Source organism: Thrips palmi, unplaced genomic scaffold, assembly GCF_012932325.1.
Source record: "Thrips palmi isolate BJ-2018 unplaced genomic scaffold, TpBJ-2018v1 HiC_scaffold_18, whole genome shotgun sequence".
In the NCBI taxonomy this organism is placed as follows: domain Eukaryota; kingdom Metazoa; phylum Arthropoda; class Insecta; order Thysanoptera; family Thripidae; genus Thrips; species Thrips palmi.
This window is the reverse complement of record NW_023144627.1, coordinates 8,032,867-8,053,552: the sequence shown is the minus strand read 5'-3', so window position 1 is coordinate 8,053,552 and position 20,686 is coordinate 8,032,867. Positions and strand designations below refer to the sequence as shown.

The window sequence follows — 20,686 nt, the reverse complement described above, 5'->3', positions numbered from 1 at the left end:
GTTCCCGCCCCTGCGTGCCCATCCGAACAAGCCTAGGTGTAAGAGCCGCCTGGTAGCCACACCCGCCACGCCTGTCGCGTGGTTACACTGTTTCGTTTACCGTTTCTGGGTCGCTATGCTAATTCTGTTAAGGAAGACCCACGTTGTGTGTCTGAGGGACAAGTACCCCCTCCCTCCGACTGCCAGTGTACCACCCCCACCCCTTGTTGCACCTGCCGTTGGCCCTGTTGGTCCCACCCTTCTTCCAGTTTGCAGACAGATCCGGCCTATTATTTTATTTTTATCCACATTTTTGATTGGTTTGCTTTATCACGTTCGATAAGAGGGGTTTAATTATTTTTACAGTTTACTGTTAGCCAAAAAGAGTCTAGACTTTCCCTCACCAGCTGATATAAAGGTCTGCAGGTTCTGGCTTTAGCAGCATTTCAGTTTTGTGTTTCCGTTTCACGGCAAATCACTGTGTTGAAAAAAGTTGTGCTAATGAATGTTTTTCTCTTCCAGATTAATCAAATTTTTGCATCGATATTTTGTTTGGCTACTTCAAGCACTGCCAAGGCAACTTTTTTGTGTCAATAAAAACAAACTATTTTAAATATGCAGCATTTTCTTTTGGACAGAGAGCCTCAGTGAATAGGACAATGAATCAACCACTTATTTAAAAAGAAACAAGAATCTTCCTTATTAATCCAATTTTCATTTCACCTCCAAAGAAAGTCCTCGGACTGCAACTGCTTCAGACGACAGGCGCCGCAACACGTACCCCAAGGTTGTGAAAAGGTGCTGGTTGGCGGTCCGCGGACTTCTAGAACGTTATCGCCGCGCCACTAGGAACTTATTGCCACTCAGCCCCAACACCTGAGGGGTGCAAATGCTTTCCACAAACTGGCAAGGAAAGGAACTCAGTCGAGTAAGCCCGGGAACTGTTGGGTCGGCACGCACTGTTTCTGCGGGAGGGGGCGTTCGGTCCGCAGGTGGGGGAAGGGGAGGGAGGCGGTGGGGGAACGGGGGTATTAGGAAGACCTAATACCATTACCTAGGTCGGGGAGAACCCACAAGTGCAAAAGGTGCCCTAGACCAGGTGACTCGACATGGTCATCCGGGAGGCAACGGAAGGAGAGCAAGTTTGTTGTCTGTACTTGCCAGTTTGGGGCTGTTTCAACTTTTTCATGTCACCGATGGAATGTGTGTGTGGTGCTTGGGACGAGGGGCAGTTTACACTACTGAGGCAGCATTCATATTGAGAAGAGCGAAAAAAAAAAACGTTCAATGCCATGCTGGTTAGTGTTGGAGATGAACATCATTATCAAAAACGGTGGGAAAACCAAAACTTGCAAACATAACAAAAAAGAAAAAAATTTATTGGGTGTTTATACTGTACAATATTATCTCTGAACAAACATTCAGTCAAAGGGTTTGGACCCTAGCAATTTCATAAATTAGTTATTTCCTTTGAGAAAACAAAACAAAAAAAAATCAAAATACTGCTAGAACTTCGACAAAATGCATGGGAGGAGAGCAAGCAGAGAATTTGGTTTGGTTCAGTTTGACTGTTATAAATAATGTTAAAAATCTAAAATAAATTAAAAAAGAAATTACAACACAAAATCACCTTAAATTTAAATAAGTTCATATGGAATGGGAAATTTCAGTTTTACTGAAGTTGATTTTCCACTAAATCTCTTAATAAAATTGATTTAACTTAGGAATTACATAGGGAGAAATCATAACAAAGCACAACAAAATAAAATGGAATAGCTTCTCAGAAAAATTCCTTAACTTCAAACCTTCAAGCAGTTCTTGTTAAGAAACCAAAGATACATAAAAATAATGCAATCAGGTTGTTTGACAATTTAGTTGATGGGGCACCTGCCTGTACAAACCACATAAAATTAAACAAAATAACTAGTTAAGATATTTTTCTGAGAAGATACTGCATGTATTTATAATAAGATAAACACAATATTTGTTTCCATAGAGTATGTCAAGAAATCAGTCAAAGCTATCTGGGTGAAATTAATATCTAATAGATCTCTTAACAGCCAATGAAAACTTTAGTTTTCCTTCTTTAACTTTTGGTTAGAACTGTGCTGCTTGCACTAAATTTGCTAGTCTAACCATGCTCTACATTCTACAATCAGTCCACTATCTCAAAACAAAGCCAGTGGAGAAATGACAACAGCTGGTCACTTGGCGGCACAAATAAGCAGAAGCAGGTGACAAGCGGGTTGGTGGTTGCTGACCAGCACGGTCATGCTGAAGATTGTCCGCTAGATGTCGCTCACGTCCTACCTTGAGGGCCAGGATGCTGTTCTGAAGTAATAGTGGTGGTTGTTGATGAAACCTTAGTTTCCTGCCAATTTGGTTCAACTGAAACAGACCAAAAGAAAAATGCCATTCATTATTGAAACCAAACTATGATACTGATTGGGAAGGGGTAAAGCCTGTTCATAATTAAGTTTGAAGGGACTCGTCTCCTAGATGAAAGTTGACACACAAACCTGCATTACTTTGGAATTCGGCAGGACTAGGAGGAGGTGTTTGTACCAGACCTGGAGTCAGCAAGTCTGCAAATAACATACTCTGTGTCTACAAACTTACGGGGAAGACAATAACAGCACAGCTTCCCATTGAGACTGTCAAGATAATTTTCTTATTCATGCTTGGGATTTTTAAACCTAAGGGACATACTACCCCATAAAGGTCAGAAAAAGAGGACCTACCCTGAGCTTGAGTTGGCTCTGTGATGTTCAGTCTCTCAAGACCTTCACTGACTCCTTGGAACAGTTGCGAGTCTCGTCTCTGCTGCTGCTCATCCATCGATGTTTGAGACAGTCTCTTCTCGATTTCTTCAGTCCGTTCCCTCACTGACTTTCTCTTCTCTGCAACTTCTTTTTCCTCAGCTATGTATTTTCTTTCTTCGTTATCTTCTTGTTCCCCATGCCGCTTTTCAATGTGTTTTATTTCTTCTATTCTCTCTGCAAACAAAATTCAAAATAACAGATGGAACCCAAGCATGAGTTTGAATGAAACTGTAATTAATTGGATATCAACTCTTACCTATTGAAGGAACTTGCTTTTCGACCAATTCCTCCACAGATTCTGAGTCCTACAAGTGGAAAAGCAAAGAATTTATTAAAAAATTAACTTGGAAAATCAACAAGTTTGCTATGTCACACCAATATCCTTACCCTACTGACCTTCATGATGTCTTGCTCATCATAGGGCCCTCCAGCCTCCAGACTTAAGTTTCGCCGCAGGGAAGTCTCCCTTGAGACGTCTCTACTAACACCTAATTCTTCTCGAAGGTTATCAAAACCTGATTGGTCTAGACCTAAATGGCTTGAGGTCAAATTCATCTCTTGGTCATCACAACTTATCATACAACGATGAATTATGTCATCACGGCCAAGTCGCTGTAAAGCTTGTTGGAGCTCCACACCTGTCAAATTAACAATAAAATATTGTCCAAGATCTAATAAGAATAGGCTGATGAAATCTGTGAGTCGAGCAACACTAGTTATTTACCGGAAGCCTTATTTCCTAGTTTCTGAAGCCACAGTTTCAGCATGGCCATGGCGTGTTGTGGTGCAGCTGCAGCGGGGTGGTCACTTTTTATTCTCTCCACCTGTGACCGCGAAAGGCCAAGTTCCACTGCTAATGATTCCCAATCTGAGCCTAAAGTGTTACTAATATCGGACAACCTTAATTCTGGCCTAGCTGGTGCTGCAGAGCCTGTAACCAATAATTGGTTCAAACCTGACTTGAAGAGCAATGCAAGAGAAACACAAATTGAGAGAGATACATGGTATTGCAGGACGCACCATTAGTATAAGTAGTGAAAGAGTAGGTTTGTTTTTGAGGGGTAGATTCAGCAGTACTTGATTCTGGGATGATGTCATCAGGAAGAACGATGTTGAGAACACAAACAGGTTGTTGTGGGGGATCACCTTTTTGGACCTAAAATAAAAAGTAGGAATGAAAGACACAAACTATGTTAATAAAAATCAAGTTTCACACATGTTGAGCCTTTTATTCTTTACCTTTGCCTCCTTCATAAAGAGAATCCTTCCCACAGGGTCAGCATGAGGATCTTTGACCCTTGTAGTAAACGCAAGCCTATTTTCACGGAAACCACGGAAACCGAGTTGCAGCTGATCACCAGATTTTGTCACAGGAACTAGGTTACCAGCAAATTCTACAAATTGTCCTTTGCCCTCAAGAACCTGCCACAAAAAAATTAATTTTTAAGCTCAGAACAAGAAAATCTGTTAAGTAGATCACAAGGCAATTCACACATGCACAGTTCACCACAAAAAAAAACCATACATACCTCCACATCTCTGCTTTTTGCAACTTCAGTGAAGTGTTCTTGATGTTCAAGAGTTTTATCCTCCTTATCGTCAGTCATACAGAAAACTCTCAGACGAGCTTCAAGGAAATCAACTCTTTTGGCAAATACCACAAACCTAAATTCACAAGGAAAAATTAATTTTATCTTTTCATTTTAGGGCTATGGTCATTGGTGGAAATGACCCATGTTAACTTACTTAGCAAGGAATGGTACATGAATAGCTTCCTTGTAAAGCTCAGTTGCCATTTTGGTTGCTTCTGATATATTACGACAATCCATGAGCCAAAACCTTGCAGATACAGTTGTAGTGAATGAAACACAGTCATTCACAAAAGTTAGTGGAGTTGATCCTGTGACATCCTCCCACTGGGCTCTTGTTGTCCCTCCTGTGATAGTAAATAAAACAAAAATAGAAACATAAGTCATAATACACTTTTCAATGGACACACTCTACATCAATAAAGAGTGTGATCATCAACAAAGTGGCCCATGCCTGATAAGAATTTGAAATTTTGAATCAAGGAACCATTTACATCATGGTAAGGTAAACCATTTCTGTTTACCAAAACACAACTGCCTTATAAGGTATGCTTAGAGAACTCCTGCAGAGGAACAATTAATACGTACTTGCAAAACTATAATTACTCTAGTTTCTTGGGTGCAACAATGTACAAAGTGTTGAGTGAGTAGTACAGTCAGTAAGTTGGTACTCAAGTGCTAATTGAACATAATGCGATCTAAGGACTCTAGAAAAGGTAACACATGGGCAAAGCTTGAATAATTGTGAAAAGCATAAAGGAGATAGTAATTTTATAGCAAATACATATTAAATAGATGTAAAAGGTGAGTAAAAAAACACACATTCCACGCTGAGACTACAATCTACATTACTACATTTTAATTTTGATTATTTGAGTGGAAGACATTTCTAACTGATTTTAAGAAAAACAGTAGGACTCCAAATAAACAAACACTCTTTTCCCTTGTTTTTTAATTTGATGAGTAAAGGCTGCTTTACAAATGCTTGCACTCTAAGGGTAATAAGAAGCAGAAGCCGTCAAAATGGCAAGCAGAAAAATAATTCAAATACTTGTCTAATCAAGCAAGTTTCAGAAAAGACCCTCTTTGGGGGCTACTAGGCCTATTCTCTATTCTGACTCAGGAACAGGTCAGTTGCAGAAGTGACTTATTCATTAAAAGGAAATAGAAGCTGAGATCGTTTCGATGTAGGGATAACACCAAGCCCCACAGTTTAGTAAGAAGCATCAGAAGGAATTGGCAGTGTCTAGATTAGAAAATAAAGTACAGAAATCACAAGGTATAGCTTTTGACAAAAACAGAACTTAAACCAAACATAAGTTAAAATGTGCAATAATCTGGTGCACCTCATTGTAGTGCCCAGACTGTGAAACAAAATGGAAGCATGGGACATGCTTAATAAAATGGGCAATAACAAATTTTTCCCATCCAAGTAAAATGAAGCAAAATGTTTGGGAAATTTAATTAGTGAAAGGTGAACTTGGAAAAGTTTGTGTCATCTCTCACGTAAACCTGTGAGAGGAGTTGACAATACAACTCTCACATGAAAAAGATGTTACTATTATCAGTTAAAAAACTGCATTCCAGCCTTTCAATGTACTGAAATTATACTCAGATTAGGAAAAGAGTTTGACATTAACTAAGGACAGACTGTATAGTTCCAATGGAACAGGTTTGGAAGAGCAAAATCAATACAATGAATGAAGATGAATATGAATGTTTCAAATAATACAAGAGATATTTTTAAGTCATTGCCAAAACATAAATAACATAAAAGAAAACACTTGCAGAAGTGTGGTAGCGCTTCCTTTTTAAGGAAAGAGTGATAACTGTTGGTTGGTAAAAATTCAAGACAAAAGAAAGGAATATTTTCTAGTATTCAACAATAGGAAAACAAAAATATTTGTGACTAGTTTCATTGGGCCTTTACCTTTAAATCCTTTAAGGGATCTTTTCCGAAACAGGCCTGCCCATGCGTGCAGCGTTGCGCCAGAAGTGAGTACTCGTTAGTATAGGGAAACATTGCACCAGAGCAACAAGAAGAGGAAATTGGGAGGAAAAAAAACAAGGGGCTATGCATTAGGATTAGGAGAGGCCAAAGAGAGTAAAAAGTAAATTTAGGGCAGCATTACAGAAACTGTTGAAAGAGATAAGGTATAAGATAACAGCAAAAACTGAGTCGCAGCAGAGATATACCTAGGTAATTCACCAAAGAAACATCGCTTTGAAACTTTGAAAAGTATGATGATTCACAAAAAAATTGCATTGGCCCTTCTCCAGCTGTGCTTTTTAACATCCATATGTTTACTGAAAGGACTATTACGTAGCATCATATCATGGAAGTTCACACCTGCCTCTAATTCCATATTACCAAAAATAAACGCAATGTAAGGATAAGAAACAGGGCACCATGAACATTTCGAATTGAACAAAACTCAGCATTCCAGACAAAAATGCTAGTATCAGCTCACGATTTGTGAATTTTGAAAGTACAGACTGTCTTTCCCTTCCCATATACAATGTGTGGGTGTATGTGTTTGAAAGAGAGTGAGACTGTTAACAATAGTGACCATCATTGGACTTCGTGATTTTTTAACTATTTACTTGTGTTCAAGGGAAAAGGCCAAGATAATTTGGGAATTTCTGTTCGCGAAAGAAATAGCTTACGTACAACCAACGGCAGTCTGAACTCATGGGTACTCACTGGAGCAAACGGAGAGTTCTAGAAAACAACAGCAAAGCTTAGCTGCTAACATCATTTAAGTAAAAACATAAAATGACAATAAAATCTAATATCCAGACGCGCAACAGTCTAAGATCATTAACCGTGCACAACTGACTGTGGCTACTCTGCTAGTTACAGACCATATTTACTTATTACTCAATATTGTAAAATGCTTAAGCACTTGATTCTTATAGATGCACACCATTCTTTTGGTCTGTTCAAAGTTTTAAACATTAGAGTAAAGATAATATTCCATGCATGCAAGTGTTACCCAATGGTAAAACTCCAAACATCAGCTGTGTAAATCTTGTTAGTGCTGTATCAGCACACTAATTTGGTCTTTTCTGTCTACATAAACTACGTATATGTGAAGTGAACTGCATGTGCTGTAGATCAAATTCTTTTTACAGCAAAAGCAATCACTTAGCAGTTAAGTGCTAAGAAAAATTAGGGAGGATAATTATTAGTGCTAATCTAGGGACCAGTTTTATGAGAGAAAAACATTCCTAGTAAGCATATGCATTCTCTAGAACTTTCAATACATAATTCATTTTGACAAGTTCATTTTTTCACTTAGGTGTGGGTGTGTCATTTTAGAGATTTTACTCATTTTGGATCACTTTGTTTTCAGAATGTAAAAGTATCGCGAGGAAAGACGCTTCAAACTTAAGAAGCTTTAAAGAAATGTAAGTACAGTCAGAAAATGGTAAAGAAGAGTAGGCATGACACTGCTAATAGACATGCATGCAGCATGGTAGCCACAAGTCAAGGTAATGCAAACCTAACACACTGTACACACATTAATGTAATACTTTATACACAATTGTCCTGTCTCGTCCGATGATATTTATATTGTACTAATATAAGATATTTAAGTTATCACTGTGAGGCTTTCATTAACTTTTTCAATCCTTTTCTTGAACATATTGAAATGCCCATACCAACAAATTGTTTTAACACTGATCTGTGCTTCTGCCTAATGTAGTTGAGCAACTGACTACTGACACATTTTCTACATGTACACATCACTCTAAATATTTCTCTACAATATCATACTACATGTCGATTTGCAAGTGTTACTATCAACATGCATTTCCAAAAACAAAACATAAACCATGAATGCTTTTATTTTCATTTTACCCATTAAAATTGTTTGAAGTATGGTAAACTGATCAATGGTTTGCAAGCAGCAAAAAAGGCAATGTGTACTTGGAAAACCAAATTATTAAAACAATCTGATACTGATATGGATCTGCACATTTGGTCTGATAGAAAAACCTCTGTCTCAAATTCTACTTTAAGTTCCTGAACAAGGCTTTTAATCAGAGAACCTTTGTATAGAATACATTCACATACCATGCATTTCAACCAGCACTTTTTAAAATGTAGATTCTATAGTTTTGATGAGTATCAAAAATTTTTTTCATGTCATACCGAACAATCTACAAGCCTGTACAAACTGTGATAGACAAAAGAAGAATATTTGGCTGTGAAAACACATTGAATGTGCATTCAAATAATGCCATGTGGTATGTGTATATGATCACATTTCAAGTACAACAAGACAAGTTAAGACCATTGTTCAAAATGTTACTATCATGGCCCACACTAGAATATGCAAAAAAAAATCACCACAACACGGCACATGAGTGAGCAACCAGAACTTAACTTACCTGTTATGCTACACAGCAACCGCAACGTAGGTGCATCGCCTGAATATTGATTGATCATTCCTTTATTAGCAGCTTGGGGGACTGGTATTGTCAACGTGATAGGTTTATGGAATTTCCGCCGCCTCGGTTCTACTGTGACAATGGGAGAAACCGCCACTCGATTTCCAAGAAGTTTTGCCACCAAGTCTGCAGCAATGGGCTGGGCCTAGATTTAAAAAGACAAACAACAAACAAAAGAATAGTACAAAAACAAGCAAAGCCAAAATCAAGTCTAGAGGATCGTGCAACAATTGTATGTCTCGTTTCAAATGAAACATGACAAAACACACCAGCCTGCAGAAGTACAATTAAAAGAATATTGCTTTAAAAAAAGTCTTTACTTGATCCATTTCCCATAGTGATCTACAATATTATGTATTGCAGCAAGTAATCCTATTCATTGAGGCCAAAGGGGGGGAAAGGGCAGTGCTGGCACCAGTACATGAAGCTAATGCAAAAATACATACAAATCTCTCAGAGCAAATTCCTTGAAGTAATATTTCTGTGAAGGTTCTTTTCTAACACAATACCCACAATACTGTTGGTTATTTAAGGTTTGATGAAAGTGTTCACAAGCAATGTATGTGTAAAGGAACAAAAGAAAATTGACATGATTATCACTACAGGATTCAATCATGAAGCAGAACTGCATCATCTTTGATAGCATGATCAGCAATAACCGTAAGTATGATGTTCACTCTTGAAAGCAGTACTGAACAGTACTAATGTTAACATGCATCTACAAGCGCTAGAACTAATTTTTTTTTTTTAAATCAATGGAGAAAAGTTAAAGCAGAAAATGAAGCAAAAACTTAACTAGTCAGAAGGTAAAAATAAATGAAAGAGCAGGAAGAAACATTTGAGAAGGAGGGGGTGAAGTTCTAACATGTACTCACCTAGTGTTTTATCTAAATTTGACTTTATTAATTCCAGATGTAGAGCTATGTCATTCCTTGATTTTACAAGGCAAGGAGTATTGTGTAAGGTTTTGTAATTTTGTGATCAGTTTAAAGAAGTACATGTTTCATGAGAGAAAAATGATTAAAATGTGAGGTTTATAAAACAAACAGATATTGATTCGATCCATCAAATATCACACACACGACAAGAGTCGTGTTTGGCTTTGATTCAAAAACAATCAGAAACTCCCTCTACCATTTTCTTCTTTTTTTTCCTTTTCTAAATTTGGTTTGTTTTAAAGTGTTTTTTTTTTTTCTTTTTCTGAAATAGAATAAGGTGAAGAAGGGGGTAAAGCAACCAACAGCATACGATAAGCAGGGCTCGAAAATATATCGCACACACAAAGCCAGTGCAAAGCCAAATCAAGTGACAATGTTGAGCCACAAGCAAGGCGCCCAATAAAATTAGTTAAATTTTTTAGAAGTAATGTTAGAGTGCCAAATGAGAAACAAACAACCTATTGCAGGCAGGAATTCCAAACATTGGTTTAGTCATAATAAAATGCAAAACCTTTAGAAAGTCTAGGAAATACAGTAACATGAACGTACTACATTTCTATGAATTAGAGCATATAGTTTCCAAACAGTTATTAGGAATTCCTTGATGACAGCCCGAAAAAAATGAAAATACAATGCTACTTTTCGAACCATGCTATGGCATGCTCTTGGAACACATTAGGTTCATTGAGACTGTTTGTAACAACCAACACCAACAATTGCATATCAGACGCATTTTATTTTTTTTTTCTTGGAAGATAAACATAAATAGTTTATCAAATTTAACTAATTTCATTGGGCACACAAGTTAACATGGTAATACAGAAGCATGTTATTAAAGCAAGGTGCAAAGGGAAGTGTCTACAGAAGGGGTAGAAGGTAAAAGTGCAATCAGCAATCTGTGACATGAAATAACCATCACCCATCAGGTCCACAACCAAAACACAGGAAGAAGGAAACAACATAAAAGGAACAAGTCACCTTCTGTACAGAAACAATCATAGCTAATACTGGCAAAGCCAAGTTCACTTGGTCACTCAGTTAAAGGAAATTCATTAGAACCACAAGAAGCATGTTAAGTAAATTCCAAAATATAAACCACAAAAAAATTCATCGGAATTTTCAAACTTAATTTGAGGTAGACAATGAGATATTTGGCTTCAGAATCAGACAAGTACTTTACCCTGTGAATGAATATACTAAGTATAATCTCAGATCATTTTTTTTTAAATTCCTAGTTACCACCAGCAATTTTAAAATACGCCATTTTTCAGCTTTGGATCCTGATGAAAAAATATCATACCTCCAATTTAACACTATCAATACTAAAGGGCAGTTAGTGCTATGCAGAAAACTGACTCTTCACTGATTGAAAAATGAAGGTACAGTAATTCAAAACTGCCCCCCTCCCAAACATAAGAAGAAAAAAGAAACAAACAAAAATTCCTTAACGTTCAGTTGACATACAGACCATAAAATATGTTAAAGTCTATTCGAACAAAGCTACTTTGAATACATTTTGTTCAATTCCATGTACTCATGTAAGGACGCCTTTGTTTTGAGTTTGAACTAACACTAGAGGGTATAGCACAGGAACTAAAAGTTACAACATTGTGAATAATAATGAAGTCAATAAGTAGAGTAAGGAGAAGAAAAATGTCCGATTGGAACAAAATGCTTTGTGACTAGAATCAGTAGATAATGCAGTCCCAATTAAGTGAAACTTTACTTTTATAATCATACAGACAAGTTCCGACCTGAGATGACAACCCACAGAACAGGAGGGACGACTAGATTATTTGTACCCTTAGAGTAAGGAACTAAGTAAGGAAAATGGAAGATGTTGAGATCAATGGTTCTGGATAATTAACTAACAATTGTGATCCAGGTATCACCAAGAAACCTTCACCTCATGTCTCGATGGTTATATGGTACTTTGATATACATCAACATCTAAGTGGAACACATCAAGTTTCTACATGGATAGTTTAAAATTGTGACGCTGTCCAAGGTCTTGGCACATGCCTCAAAAAAAGAAAGGCAAATTAAGTACTGTGCAACAGCAATATGAAGAAGATACCTATCTTTACAACAACAATGTTTTTCAAGCATTATGTTAGTCAGCAAAAACAAATTGTGTGGTGTCCCAAACCAGCACACAAATGTTGCAGGCATCTTTGATAGGTAAGACAAATGAACTTTATTCCAAATGTATATGAGTTTTCCAGCCACCATTTACCAAACCAAAGAAAATCGCTTCTTTTTGGGGATGTGGTTAACTGTTATCTTTTTAAGCATAGTGGTAGATGTGATACCTTTGCGAGGCTTAAATAAATTTACCTGAAGGCCAACTTTTATCTTCTTAGTCAGAGCACCTTGAGGGAAAACTGCCTGCACTTGAGGTACTACTGACGATGAAACCATTCCACCTTCCGGTCCGATTGCATGAACTTCTTGGCGAACTCGGGATACAACAGCGAAGTACTGTGGGAAGTCAGTTGTCAGGATGCGAGTCAGGCGTCCTGAGTCGCAAACCTCAAGCTGACTGAGCTCTGGAAGTACAAGAAAGACAAACATATAAGTAAACAATTTATTTTCTAAAAAAGAATAGATTTTGCAAGTGGGCAAAGAAAAAAGCGGACGCAAAATAAAATCAAGAGGGAATCGGGTTGGAATGGGAAAGAAAAAGCGCTAACTGCGCAGTGCACCTCACCATTTCGCTCACCATCTTTCTCAAAGCTCTCATTGAGGACATCATGAACAGCATCTTCGCTTGCTTCGACAGTGTGCTCCCTCCACGTCTCACCATTATCAGACCTCAGGATAACAATCTCCCTTTCTCGACCGCGAAGGGAGCCAAAGTGAGGCACTTCGATAATCACCGGCCTAATCAACAAATACAAAGGCATCCAGTCAGTGACAACAAGAAAAACAATAAAGAAACCTTTGACTTGGCAAAACTTGGCTTACCCCAAAAATTTGGCACCAACAGGACCCAGTTCTAGAATACGGCTTGCCAAAGCTTCGCCCTCCATGAGGGGAGGAGGGTGACTCAGTTTGTCTCTCTTTAGGTAGCGACACGTCACACGCAGAGGTTGAGGGGCTTTACGTGGAGGTACAATGACTCGCACTCCACTGTGGCGGCATCCTCTCATAGCTCCGCCTCTTGCATCCACCAGGAAACTCACCAGGAAGCTGTTAAGAAATAGAATAAGATGTTACAATATACTTTTTCAGTCCAACAGGGGGGGGCCAAATTATAGATCAGGACTGTAATAAAAATAAAAAAAAAACGAATACAAAAAGCCAAATAATAATGATGAGGAGTAAGAATGATCCTGAAATTCTAACTACAGAGGTCTTAGCGCATATTAAGTAAAGAACTAGTCCATGCAACAGCATGTCATAAAATGCACTATGCATCGGTTTGAAACAGTATTGCAATAACAATATGTGCAAACAACAAATAATATGAGTTGAAGGTAAACCTGACAGAGTTCTGAACTAAAGCAAACTGAAATCTTCCAGATGCACAAAGATCAAATTTCAAAGCACAACCAAAACGCATAGCAAAGAGCATGCTGCACGAAATAAAATTTGTAAAGGTTACACCACTTTGTTGAGAAAAGAGTGTTAGTGTACAAAGGCTAAAGTCAAACATATTCATTTAAACAAAAAAAAAAAAGCTGTCTAGAAAAAAAAAACATGGAAAGAAAAAAAAATGTTCATCTAAAACAGCAGATAACAAGCTCTCAAATGACTTACTTCTTCCACTTGAGCTTTCTGTTTGATCCAAATGAGGTAAGAAAATAAAAACAAGAGAAAGTTTACAGGTTAGATGGTCTTCTTAAAGAGCCTCACAATATCAAAATTAAGAAAGCATTTGTGACATTTGTGAATAGCTTTGCACATTAGTTCAAAGGAAGGTTATTAATAGCTCCAGAAAATGCTACAAAGAGACAAAGCTCCATTTTTTTTAAGACACAACAATTTTTTAAAAATAATGTATGAAAAGAAAGTGAAGCTGAGGAAATGGGTTCACATTGTTAGATTGTCGATGGGATGTCTATGAAAGAGATACCCACCCTACGTTGACAGGATGGCGTGAAATGTCCACATTGTCTGATGCATAGTTCAGCTGGGCAGTGTAGAGCTCCTTCACATGTTGAGGACTCACTGGAAAACATAAAAGAAACAACAGTGAAAAAAGATTGCCAGAGAACACCAGTTTTAAATGTTTGAACACTAGGATTGTACAGTCGAACATACCAAGATCCCTGTTAGAATCATGACGATCGTCTTGAGTCACATCAATTGGAAGAGAATCGTCACCCAAACTCTTCATTTCATCCACAGTCAAGTAGTGGTATGGTTGCTCATTGAGGAGTGTATCTTCCCCTGTACAGAACAACAAAAATTATGCCACACAAGGCAAAAACAGAGTATTCAACTCCAGCCGCAAAACAAGAAAATTAATTAAAACAAAACCATGTATAAAAATGGGTCTGATAAAATACCAATTTGTTTCCCTAACAGTTTTCAGCTGTACTTGTAAATATTAATAATAAAGATTATAAGCTAAATTAACTTCTCGAGTAGGAAACAAACTAAAGTTCAACATATGTTTCAGATGGCATCCTGTGTAATTTGTCATGCCATGCAACCTTTGGCAACTTACATAAACAATTACAATTAATCTTACATTTTGTTCAGTATTATGTGCTACATCAACATGCTCATGGAACGCGTAGTTACTGTAGAGTAGTTAAAATTGAGTATCTGGATCTAGTAGTGAAAATTTCTTAATTAATGAGAAAGTGATAGAGGAAACCTGTAGACTAAAGATGATAGAGGGAGGAAAATTTAATGATAGAATCTGTGCAATGTGCATGCAAGCATATACATGAAGTGAAAAAAAAAAAAGCAGAGCACAAGGGAGTGACAGAGCATTTTTACAGAATAATTATATTGCTTATGAAATGAACTGAAGATGGTAGTACATGTTACTACAGTTCTGTAACTTAGAACTCCATGACATTGGAACAAATTTCACTCTTGTTATGCATCAAAATAAACATTGCTTGAGCTTACTGTTCAGAGCCAGTCACCACAATATACATTACAAACAAACTGTTAATTTTATTGAAGAAATTATTTCAATGCTGTTAAAAAAAAAGCTCAATATTGTTCTCTACAGAGAATAATCTAAGTAGTAAATGCTTTTTGTCAATTTGAACAAAGACACTTGTTGAAAAGCAACTCTTGATAAGAGCATGGGAAGCAAATGGATCCAATACGTGCAATGCGCAGTTGGGATAGGGGAGATGGGAGACGACTTACGGTTGAGCAGAGATTGCCCCTCATAATACGGCAAGTAGACATGCTGAGCGTGCGTGGGTTTTCCGAAGTACATCCCAGTGCACTCGAGGTCTTGGTCCCCTTAAATCACACCGAGATTCTTAAAATTCTTATCTCGGTAAAAATTTGTACAACCCCACAATGCCCATGAAGGTGAAAGTCAAAGTGCTTCACAGCTCATTAAGTTAAACAGTGATTAAAGATATGTTAATAGATTAATGAAGTTAAATTGTATTTACATTTTTACAGGACCACAGGCTTAAAGGATTGCCAATTTTTACGCAACCCACTGTACAAGAAAGATTGCTCGGGATGTACAATTTGATGAATTGTGAACAAATGGGTCTCTTTAAGGTACATGTTGAACAAAAGTGAATCATTTATCTACTGTGAGTGCTTGAAGTGAATCGAAGTATACACACAAGTTGTATAAAGGTGAAACTGGATTTTAATACCATTGCATTTGTGCCAAATATATTAACATCCAAATTTTGAAATTTGTTCAAAATTGGACTGAGAAATATTGCAGAAAGAAACAAAAAAATAATGGAGTTGGAAGAAGAGGGAAATATAACCATGAAGACAACCAGCTGAAGCAGAACTAAAAACAAAACATCTGTGCTTGCAGAAACTCAAACACACACATAAACAAAACCAAATAAAATGGATGAGAAATGAGAATTCATAGAATGAAATGAGTACGGTGATGAAATAATTGTGAAAGAGACAAGACAGAAAGCATAGCAGAAAATATTTGTGAGTGTTCTTGGTAGACCAGGTGGAGGGAAACTTTGCTTGCTTGGGCCCATGAAAACATTGCAAGACAAGTAACTTTCGGGTGGGCTCCACTCACACCATCAGTCAATGAGACACACATAATGGAACAAATAGTCCATATTATGTAATATTGCAAAACAGGATAGACGAGGTCAATAAACAAGGGGAAACTTTAAACGAAAGTTTTTGATAAACACAGAAAAGTAAACAAAATAACCAGCTTGAAAAAAAAATCAAACAAATAAGCAGACAATTATGAAAGAATTTCAAATTCACAAGAGACTACATAAAAAGCTTGTCCAGATTTGATCAATTTATTATTATCATTTCTGTATCAGACAGAATTGTGTATACTTCAAAATTAATGAATTTACTTTGTTCTTTCACTTTCTACAAACCCAACATATATCACACAACTGGGACGAGTGAGTGGAGCCTAAACGAAAGAACAATAAACAAAGAGACACCTACCTCCTTCCTCCTCTGAGTCTGACATGAAGACTTCCTGCATTGTTTCTGGAGCAACAACTCTGTATTTCTCCTCAATGGTGGTCGTGGTGGTTGTTGTGATGGTTGTGACTTCGGTTACAACCTTCAGTGTCTCCACTACACTGATGTACCCAAGTTTCTGTGCAATGGATAGAGCCGTCTGCCCTTGCTGTTGATTAAATTAAAGTCATAACATTATCACAACTTTAGAACCGGTCAAGAAAAAGGATCACATTTGGATTCCAAATTTTGTATTGTGAGTGAATTTTACCTTTGTTGTAACATTTGGCTGAGCCCCACTGTTAAGCAGAGTGCTCACCACTCCAGAGTGGCCCTGTTGAGCTGCTTGGTGGAGTGGAGTGTAGCCAACACTGGTCACAGCACTAGTATCTGCACCATGTTGCAAGAGGAATCGTACCATGTTAACCTGACCGAAGTGACTTGCAACGTGTAGAGGTGTGTAACCAGCCTGCAAATTGATATCAAATTAAATAAAAGCTCTGAGCAGGACAAATATTTGCTGTACAGCAAAGGGTTAAAACAGAGCATACCTTGGTTGTGGAATCAACATTGGCACCACTCTTCACAAGTATCTGAGCGACATTAACTCTATCTTCTTGTGCACATAAGTGAAGAGGAGTAAGACCATTCTGAGAAAAAAGACAAATTTCAAAATCCAGTTTGCAAAAAGTTAAAATAATTTTCAAAACCATCACAAAACTGTCCATACCTTTGCTTGGTGGTTTGTATCCCCTTGGTGTTCAATTAGAAGTGTTGACATATCAGTGTGACCTTCCTGAGCACTTAAATGCAATGGAGTAAAACCCGCCCGAGATTCTGCATTTGCCTTGGCCCCATATTCTAGTAAAGTGGTTGCAATATCCATCTGATTTTTTCTAGCAGCAATATGCAAAGGAGTATGTCCATTTTTGGCAGTGGCATGAGGAGAGGCACCTTTGTCTAACAACAACAGGGCCACATTTTGGTGGTCATAGTGGCTTGCGACATGAAGTGGGGTAACTCCATTCTAGAATACATTCAAAAAGGTTTGGTTAGAAGAAATGGTATGTTAGCAAAAGGAATTCCAAGAAAAATTGGCAGCGGAGATCCTCCTGACCTTGCCCTGGGAGTCAACAGGAGCATCCTTCTGCAGCAATAATCTGGCAACTTTCATGTTGCCATACTTTGCAGCGAGGTGCAAAGGAGTGCAGCCCTTGTTGGTTGTGGCAGTAAGCGATGCACCATTTTCCAGAAGGACAGCGGCAACCTGCACCAGAATTATTTTTTTCCAGATCTACACGTTTTAAATACTTTAGTTTACGAATAAAATCCTTTAAATCTTTCTTATCAGGGTAAGCTGATGAAAAAGATATTTAAAGAAACTGTAAATTTTAAGTCAGTTTGTGACACAAAATGAAACAAAGTAGAATCTGCTTCAGTAAAATCGGATTCACTGAGACAAAATGATGGATTAACTTTCCACAATACTAAGATCAAGTACAAGAAATGACTGGTAAAGCAAGGGAATGATTGGAGAAGCAACAAAGGAATACTTGCATGCATAGAGTACAAATAAGAGCAACCAAGAAAGAGAGAGAGCAGAATGGTAAAAGGAGTGCAACAGCTACTATTAGAATGAGGGAAAGTAACAAGCTAAAAGTGCAATGCACTAATTTTTGACAAAATATATGTGAAAGCAGTGCTAATGCATGAGGTGATGGTTACTTTTCAGTTTGAGCCACTTCATGGTACCTGCTTCAACAGACTTTCCCCAGGTGGAAATCATAATTCGAATGTGACTAAAAACTATTTATTTCAACAATGACAAGAACAAAGCCAAATAAATAAGTAAATAAATAAATAAATAAATAAATAAATAAATAAATAAATAAATAAGGAAGTATACAACATAGCACAAGAAATGAAAGATGATCTAGGCATGCAAGTAGAAAGTGGTTTATAAACCATCCCATAAACCATCCTATTTCTTTCCTGGACAAAGAAGATGACACTCCAGCTAAAAATGAAATGTGCCCATTGCAACTACGTTGACAAGAAGCTAAACAACAATTGAATCTACTCTCAGCAATTTGAAATGAACAAACACAAAGAAATATTCCAAAGTGAAAAAAGAAAAGACAGTGAGGAATAAACAAAGAGACCCAACACCTACTATACTGGTTCAACAAATGCATAAACCAACACCAAAGTACATAGAAAGTAAAGGATGGCAGACACCAACTGATTAATAGTGTAATACAGTAACTAAAAATTGTACAAGAAATAAGCATGCAGGCAAGTACGAATTGAGCTTCTCGGATGAGTCAGTGAAAATAAATGAATGTATTATAAGTTTCACAATAAAGAAGTGAACATGCAGATTCTACTAAGGTCACTTGTAATCACATTTATGCTCAGTAGATACCAATCATCTTTCAAAAGGAAGGATCGTCACAACCCTAATAGGCAGTCTTGACATTTATCGTAGCTAACACATAAGATTTCAGACTAAAGGAAAACTTCTGAATTGAGCAAGTGAATGACTAGCACAGATATGTAATCTCCCAGGATATTTGATAGTTGTTTCAATATGAAACAAACAGAAGGAAAGGGAGTAACTGCTTTGGTTAAGATTCTCTTTCCACTAGATCCTCATTGAAACCAAAAAGATGTGATATAGGTATCAGCAATTCCAAGCACTGTACAACCAAACAGTTTCCCAAACAGCACACAGCTTGGAAAAATAACAACTTGGTATTGTACACCTTTGATGGACCCACAAACAAAATCAAATAAAATATTCCTGACGTCTGGTCCAAAATCTATCCATTAGATACATTGTATCAACATGGTCCATGATACGGCGGCCTAAAAGAAACCTTACCTCTTCTTGCCCTTCCTTCGCCGCGATATGCAAGGCAGTGTAGAGGTCTTTGGTGGTCGAGTCTACGGCAGCACCATGTTGTAAGAGAAGCATTACAATGTCAACGTTGCCCAAACGAGAGGCAATGTGAAGAGGAGTTTGCTGTTCCTAAATTAATTGGAAAAAAACAAAACAAACATTAGCAAGGTCGCATAATTAAATGTGGAATAAATGGAGAAAAAAATGCTGAAAGAGGCTTACTCTTGCTCTGGCATCAACTTGTGCTCCGTTTCGTAACAAGATTCGGATGATATCGGTCTGATTGGCACGTGCTGCGAGGTGGAGGGGCGTCTCCCCACGAACAGTAGGAACATCGGGATTTGCTTCATTTTGCAGAAGATAGATTACAATGTTCATGCAACCCATGAAGCTTGCAACATGAAGAGGAGTCAAGCCAGACTGTAGGAAAGAAAGGAAGAAAAAATTAGATATAAGAAATTGTTGTTTCTAACATTGTGCTTTTACAAAACTAATTACTAACCTCTGTGGTGGCTTCAATCGAGGCACCATGCTTCAGGAGTAGCTCAACAACCTTTATTCTATTTTTCTTGCAAGCTATATGAAGAGGGGTGAAGCCATTAAGGGCACGTGCATTAGGGTCAGCTTTGCGATCAAGGAGCAGTTTCGCCACTCGCACATGTCCACAGTGAGCTGCTACATGAAGTGCTGTCAAATAGTCAACAGTGATCTCGTCAACTGGAGCACGGTGGTAGAGGAGAATTCTAGCCGCGTCTACATGGTCTCCCTGGGCAGCCATGTGGAGAGGGGCAAGACCATTCTGCAAGAATCAAAGACAAGAACAGCAGTGAATCAACCTGCACATCTAAAAATCCTTGTTCCTCAACGACAAACAGATAAAGAAACCATACCTTTGTCTTACAACTAATTGGAGCGCCTCTCTCTAACATCATGTCGACAACCTGCTCATGACCAGACCTGGCTGCACAGTGCAAAGGAGTAAGACCATCCCGTGTTTTGGCTTCTATGTGCGCTCCTCTCTCCAGCAGTAATGCAACAAGGTTGCTCTTTCCCCATTTTGCCGCAACGTGCAATGGGCTTATATTGTGCTGCAAGAAACAGGACGCAGATGAGATATAGTGCTTGCAAACGAGAGGCAGAGCCAGAGAGGTGTACAGCTATGGCAACAAACCTTGGCAGAATAATTGACATCCGCTCCTTTGCTTAGAAGCAGATTAGCAATAGCCTCATTGCCATAATGCGCTGCAATGTGCAATGGAGTGAAGCCACTTTTTGAGGTAACATCTGGATTGTGCTCATTCTGCAATTGAAACAGAGAAAAGCGCCCAGATTGGTTTACATGTATTGCGAATTAAACTCTGGGTTATTCGGAGAAAA

General features: G+C 37.9%; 1 protein-coding gene across 5 annotated transcripts in view; it reads right to left on the bottom strand.

Annotated features, from left to right (window-relative positions):
- Positions 1 to 1,337: 1,337 nt before the first annotated feature.
- The window catches only part of LOC117645322 (ankyrin-3-like), a 44,459-nt gene continuing 25,110 nt past the window's right edge, over positions 1,338 to 20,686 (bottom strand). The window contains exons 6-33 of one of the 5 annotated variants that reach the window (XM_034385413.1): positions 20,481 to 20,609; positions 20,200 to 20,397; positions 19,812 to 20,108; positions 19,532 to 19,729; positions 19,292 to 19,438; positions 17,525 to 17,674; positions 17,138 to 17,434; positions 16,959 to 17,057; positions 16,679 to 16,876; positions 16,390 to 16,576; positions 15,124 to 15,222; positions 14,053 to 14,181; positions 13,869 to 13,959; positions 13,549 to 13,566; positions 12,754 to 12,978; positions 12,497 to 12,669; positions 12,124 to 12,335; positions 8,789 to 8,993; positions 4,548 to 4,737; positions 4,331 to 4,466; positions 4,041 to 4,223; positions 3,822 to 3,957; positions 3,526 to 3,732; positions 3,189 to 3,439; positions 3,058 to 3,106; positions 2,721 to 2,975; positions 2,499 to 2,564; positions 1,338 to 2,367 (exon numbers count right to left, since the gene is read on the bottom strand). In XM_034385413.1, the coding sequence (XP_034241304.1) occupies positions 2,279 to 2,367; positions 2,499 to 2,564; positions 2,721 to 2,975; positions 3,058 to 3,106; positions 3,189 to 3,439; positions 3,526 to 3,732; positions 3,822 to 3,957; positions 4,041 to 4,223; positions 4,331 to 4,466; positions 4,548 to 4,737; positions 8,789 to 8,993; positions 12,124 to 12,335; positions 12,497 to 12,669; positions 12,754 to 12,978; positions 13,549 to 13,566; positions 13,869 to 13,959; positions 14,053 to 14,181; positions 15,124 to 15,222; positions 16,390 to 16,576; positions 16,679 to 16,876; positions 16,959 to 17,057; positions 17,138 to 17,434; positions 17,525 to 17,674; positions 19,292 to 19,438; positions 19,532 to 19,729; positions 19,812 to 20,108; positions 20,200 to 20,397; positions 20,481 to 20,609 (4,614 nt within the window). In that variant the 3' untranslated portion in view covers positions 1,338 to 2,278. Of the gene's footprint in view, positions 2,368 to 2,498; positions 2,565 to 2,720; positions 2,976 to 3,057; positions 3,107 to 3,188; positions 3,440 to 3,525; positions 3,733 to 3,821; positions 3,958 to 4,040; positions 4,224 to 4,330; positions 4,467 to 4,547; positions 4,738 to 8,788; positions 8,994 to 10,502; positions 12,336 to 12,496; positions 12,670 to 12,753; positions 12,979 to 13,548; positions 13,567 to 13,868; positions 13,960 to 14,052; positions 14,182 to 15,123; positions 15,223 to 16,389; positions 16,577 to 16,678; positions 16,877 to 16,958; positions 17,058 to 17,137; positions 17,435 to 17,524; positions 17,675 to 19,291; positions 19,439 to 19,531; positions 19,730 to 19,811; positions 20,109 to 20,199; positions 20,398 to 20,480; positions 20,610 to 20,686 lie in introns of those variants that run through there. The other 4 variants (XM_034385414.1, XM_034385415.1, XM_034385416.1 and 1 more) reach the window with 4 other exon arrangements.